At 38.8% G+C, this 6,000-nt stretch overlaps 2 protein-coding genes across 2 annotated transcripts in view; one reads left to right on the forward strand and one right to left on the reverse strand.

Annotated features, from left to right (window-relative positions):
* LOC111869937 (soluble guanylate cyclase 89Db) overlaps positions 1 to 2,273 on the forward strand; it is an 84,676-nt gene extending 82,403 nt beyond the window's left edge. The window contains exons 20-21 of the mRNA XM_023861831.2: positions 252 to 309; positions 2,009 to 2,273. Coding sequence (XP_023717599.2) covers positions 252 to 309; positions 2,009 to 2,136 — 186 coding nt within the window. The 3' untranslated portion in view covers positions 2,137 to 2,273. The remainder of the gene's footprint in view (positions 1 to 251; positions 310 to 2,008) is intronic.
* The window catches only part of LOC111869938 (trypsin-1), an 87,074-nt gene that overhangs the window by 29,084 nt on the left and 51,990 nt on the right, over positions 1 to 6,000 (reverse strand). The gene's annotated exons all lie outside the window — the stretch shown is intronic.

The following is a 6,000-nucleotide window of genomic DNA, read 5'->3' on the forward strand; positions in this document are numbered from 1 at the left end:
AAATGATATATTATGTTGTAAAATTTTAAAACACTATTCATTGTTAGGGAATTTAACTGCTTAGAAATGAATAAAAATATCACACTCAAAGAAGAAAAACTTATGTTAACATACAGCAGCTTATTATGTACAGTATTATGTCAATTAACGTCTAAGTAGTAGATGAAGAGGGCTTCTTATTAGAATAAGCGTGTTTATCACAGTCATGATTTGCGTTTACATATTTCTATTGGAAATATTTTATTTTCCAGGGAGACAGCGGTGGACCTTTGCATCTTGACGCAGAACGTGGCTTTATGGAAACAGTCGGTAAGTGTTAAATTAATTCGTTGGTTGAAAAGAAGCATTTTCGATATGAATTTTCGTGAATAAATTAAACACTGAATAAACTTAAGTACGAAGTTCCCGTTCGATTTTGTACTTAGAGGAGATAAACTCTTCCGATGATGTTAGCAGTGCCATTCTAAATTCCCCAATAAGATAATATTCTGAGAAAACTTATTACTTCTACTCTGCTTAAAATTTTCTTTTTATATACTGACGGTATTCTTACACAGTATAAATCATCTTAATACAGTGACACAATATTATAATTTCGAGCTGTCGGTGTGAGAGCGTTTATAATCCACACAGATTTAATATTTCACTCGAGAAATAATGTACTGTTTATTCAGACTGTGGCCTTTTTGGGTTGGAAATCTTGCAGTCTTGTAGGTAGATACTGATGTTTCCAATGCATACATAGTGTGTCCAGGTTCTCTTAGGACTATGCTCATTAAACATACAAGACGTGAATTATTTTCAAAATTTCGCTCTTTTTATTCAAAATAATCTCCTTCTGAACCAATACATCTCCTTTCATCGCCAACTTCACTTTTGGGAACAGCCAGAAATCTGCCGGAGTCAAATCTGACGAATACGGAGAATGATCATGGACTGTGATCCCTTTTCTGGTCAAAAAATCGCCGCGCACGATCTTCGATTTGTGGGGTGGGGCATTGTGGAGGAGGAGCGACCAGGAACCTTGCTATCGATATTCAGGTCGAATTCGAAGAATTCTCGCCCACAAACGATTGAGGACTCCGAGATAATAATCAGAATTCACTGTTTGACCTTCTGGCAGAAATTCCTTGGGAATGATTCCTTTGGAATCGAAGAAAACGGTTAGCAGTGTCTTTACTCGACTATTTTGCATGCGCACTTTCTTTGGTTTCGGCTCCTTTGGGCTCAACCGCGCTGCAATCTGCCGCTTTTTGAGAGGCTTATATTGAAAACACCATGTCTCGTAACCAGTAACAATCGATTTTGTAAATTTTGTATCACTTTGGGCCGACCGTAACATGTATTTGCAGTGTTCCACTCTTGCATGTTTTTCATAGCCTGACAGCGCGTACGGTACAAACAGCGCACAGACCTTCCATTTGCCCAAATCCTCGGTCAAAATTTGATGCACAGTAATTTTTTGTATTCCCAAAAGCTCCTCAATGAGTCTTGCAGAAACATATCTGTCTGATACAAGGATTTCGGTCACTTTTTCCACATTTTCTTCAGTGTGACTTGTTCTCGGGTTTGATACACGTGGAGCTTCTTCGATGTCATCCCTGCCGTCACGAAATACAGCATACCATCGAAAAATGTTCGAGCGACTCAAACAATCACTACCGTACAAACTTTTCATCATTTCGTACGCTTCTCCGGCTAACTTCAAACAAAATTTGATGTTGGCTCTCTGTTCAACCGCAATTTTCCGATGAGCGTCAGAACAATACTGTTACATTCAAGGTCCGAACACATGATGCAGGGATGCTTGCGCTTTGAAATTATAGACAGCCACAGCTGAAACTTCAAGAATCTTACCGCCATAAATCGCCAATAGATGTAATTGCAGGGTAAAGTTTTAAAAAAATGAGTCCTAGCGGGTCCTAGACACACCGTGTATGCTCTCTCAATCGTCAGAGTTGAAGATGACGTAATTTCTTTTCACGAGATTTTCCTTCTGTATCGACAGGAATAGTGTCCTGGGGTCGAGGGTGTGCCAGGCCCAATTACCCCGGAGTGTACACGAAGGTAGCCAACTATTTGGATTGGATCCAGGAGCAGATTGGTGACGAATGCATGTGCCCACCCCCATCATAACCGCATGCTTCCGGGGACCACGGCTCTCAGTACCTGATTCGTTGTCACCGGTCCAACCTTCGCTTTTATTTATTGTGATGTAAACGACTTGGGATAGCGGAGCAATAATAAAATTGTTCCCAAGTGATTCAGTAAAATTGTAGTTCTTCATTCTTCTCACTCTTAAGGCGCGTCCACATTACTCGTGCTCGTGCGTCAGAAGCTTACTGCTGCCGGAAAATCAGGATCTGGAGCTGACATCTGTTGTGAAGAAATGCAAAGGCTTTGTATGCAAACCAGTTTTGGCGTCCACTTCGTCAGCTCCAGATCCTGATTTTCCGGCAGCAGTAAGCTTCTGACGAGCACGAGTAATATGGACGCGCCTTTACTGTACTTGTAGAAATCCCTTCATTCAAAACAAAGAATATAAACAGAACCAAAGTACAGTTACCTACATAATAAAGAAATACAGACCATCTGGAATAAGAAACCATGGACTATTAACAGGAAGACTGTTAGAGAGTTGCGGCAGAATAGAACAGAAAACTTGTTGATGTTGATGATGATGATGATGATGATGATGATGATGATGATGTACGACGAAAGCCCACAATTTATTTCTATCGTGAGCGAAGACAATTCACTCTTCAACACTACAATTATTTTCCTGATCTGACTCAATGTTTGCGACGGAAAACAATGAATTCTTGCAAAATATCACATTCAGAACGATCTATATTTTTCGTGAGACACGCGTCCAGTTCGTCAAGGATTGCTTGATATTATTATTATTATTATTATTATTATTATTTCATATTTTATGTTATTAAATTTTAGTATTATATACTTAGCGCAGTTTATTTCCTTCTTTCACATCTTATATATTAATGTACTTTATTTCTTTCATACTTGTCTGTAAGTGGCTTTCAGCTACTGCCAATCGCTGTTATAAATTAATTGACTTAACTGATTTACTTGAATTGAGCTTATTCTTAAATTTCTCATAACTTTTAACTTTTCTCAATACAATTCAATATTTTAAGTTTACATAAACAATTTGAAATATTCTACAGGTGTTTTCTATATATACTTTTAGAAATACGAGTACAATCCTTTATCGAATACTAATTTAAAAGCAGTTGCTTTCTTAATATTTTCATAAGTATTTACTTTTTAAAACAATTAAAATCACTGGTTTTTTTGCTTAGTGGGGGTGGAGTCCAACTGGGTCCACTCGGCACGGCGGCCACTGATTGGCCTATTGTAGCCTGCCCCGAATGAATACGATGATGAAGAATTTGGTGGAATGAAGACTGGCAGGGAAATCCGAAGTACTCGGAGAAAACCTGCCCCAGCGGCACTTTGTCCACCACAAATCCCACTGGACCAGACCCCCAGGATCGAACCCGGGCCGCCGCGGTGGGAAGCCAGCGACTAGCCGCTTGTGCTATGGCGCGGCAAAAGCACTGTTACTTAGAAGACTCAAATATTTACATTGTAAATATTTTATCAAATACAAGGCCCAAATTTTTCCATATCTCTTTCCTTTCGTGAAAAATAAATCCCTTTAACTGCTTTGATAGGAGAGGGCAAGGCGGTATCTGTTAAAATTGTATATCCGGGATCTGTGCCAAATACTTCGAGAAAATCACCCTTTTTAACCCTCATAAAAAGATAACTTTGCTTTTGTTATTACATTCAAGTTTCTGCACTCTTGTACAGACTGCAAATAAGTTTAACTTCAAGTACTAAATAGTGTCTCTGAGGAGGAAATTAAGAGAAGATTGAACTCGGGTAATGCTTGATACCATTCAGTCCAGAACCTTTTGTCTTCTCGTCTGCTGTTCAAAAGCATAAAAATTAAAATAAAAAAATTATAAGTTTGCCTGTGGTTCTGTACGTGTGCGAAACTTGGTCTCTGACATTAAGGGAGGAACATAGACTGATGGTGTTTGAGAACAGGGTGTTGAGGAGAATATTTGGACCGAAGAGAGATGAAGTGACAGGAGGTTGGAGACAACTACATAATGAGGAGCTTCATAACTTGTACTCCTCTCAAAGTATAATTACAATGATCAAGTCAAAGAGGATGAGGTGGGCAGGGCATGTAGCACGAATGGGGGAGACGAGGAATGCATATAGGATATTGGTAGCAAAGCCAGAAGGAAAGAGACCACTGGGAAGGTCAAGGCGTAGGTGGGTGGACAATATTAAAATGGATCTTAGGGAGATAGGATGGGATGGTATGGATTGAATTGATCTGGCTCAGGATAGGGACCAGTGGAGGACTCTTGTGAACACAGTAATAAACCTTCGGGTTCCATAAAATGCTGGGAAATTCTTGAGTGGCTGCACAATTGGCTGCTTCTCAAGAAGGGCTCAGCTCCATAAGTACTAAGTAAGTAAGTAAGTAAGTAAGTAACTAAATAGTGTCTATGCACAAATTTCCTACATCTTTCTTCAGCTGGAAGGATGCAGGTACAAAAGACGCTTTCCAATATACAGTTTCTGGGTCTCAAAAATATTCAGCACACCTTCTTCTTTTAAGAATTTATAGTATAATATTTTAAGAACACAAGTTTTTCATGTACTGCAAAATGCACTGGTTTCATCGTGCATTGTAGGACAACCGGTTGCACTGTACCACTTTCCTCGAACTTCTACTAGAGGGCAGAAGAATCGGAAAAACATTGCTAGTGTTAAATAAACATTGCCGTTAGATGGCGTAAATCTGCGCATATAGACCAGTCATACCGGACAGTGGAACAACTAACATAATTCCCCTACAATGTATCTGTTCATTTCTACGCCCATCTACCTAAATGATTTGCACGAAATAAAATAACACTGAGATGTGTTACAAAGCAGTAGACATATTCTGATCATAAGACATATGATGCCTTCTTTGAAATATTAATTACATGAAATTTATTTAATACAAATTCTGCATCAATTGGGTCGAAGATTAAGCCAAGCAAGACGCCTTATGTTTTTTCTGCGTTCTTCATGTTGGTTTCTTTCTTGGCTTACTCTTCAACCCCGATGCGTCAGTTGACTTTCAACGACTGCATGGCATTACGTCCCGAAAGAGAGAATTCTTCATAAGAACTACTGGGAGACGCTCAAATTCTACGAAACAGTGTGCTGTTACTTTATTTATGTAACGACGCTTTATTAACTACATATCAGACTCATCAATTTTTATCTTAAATTTTCCTGCGATTTGGAAAATGAAACGTAACGACGCTTCTGAGAGGCAAATTCTAGGTAGTATAGTAAATTATTGTATAGTTCAGTAACAATAGAATATACATGCATAAATTTACATATATTCTATATGGGTATGAAAGTTAGTCCTTCAATTTAAGAGAATGACACAGGTGATAAATACCGAGGAAGCTATTTACTTAACAAGAAGTTATGCAAAAATCAATCACCTATTTTCCTTTAATACGACATAGAACGCACAGAAAACGAAGAAATTGGGAGGGATATTAGGCACATAGACACACAGACAGCAAGGTGATCTCATCATCATCATCATCATCATCAGTAATCTGTCAAGACGACAAGTCCACAGTCTCTTTCAAAACAATTCCTCCACTTAATGCGATCTAGAGCTTTCTCCTTCAAATGACAGTATCCTCTTCTGTCCCCAAGGTCATCCAGCATCTTCTTACGTCTTCTTCCTCGTCTTCTTGTCACTTCTATCCGCCCATCTATCTTTCCTTCGATAGCTTCTTTTAGAAGGCAGTTTCTGCGTAAAACATGACCAATCCAATTAGCCTTCCGTTTTCTTATTTCATGTAGGATATTCCTCTGCTCACTGACTCTAATTAACACTTCTTCATTTCTCACATAATCGGTCCAACTGATCTTCTCCAT

This window comes from Cryptotermes secundus, unplaced genomic scaffold, assembly GCF_002891405.2.
Source record: "Cryptotermes secundus unplaced genomic scaffold, Csec_1.0 scaffold979, whole genome shotgun sequence".
Classification (NCBI taxonomy): Eukaryota; Metazoa; Arthropoda; class Insecta; order Blattodea; family Kalotermitidae; genus Cryptotermes; species Cryptotermes secundus.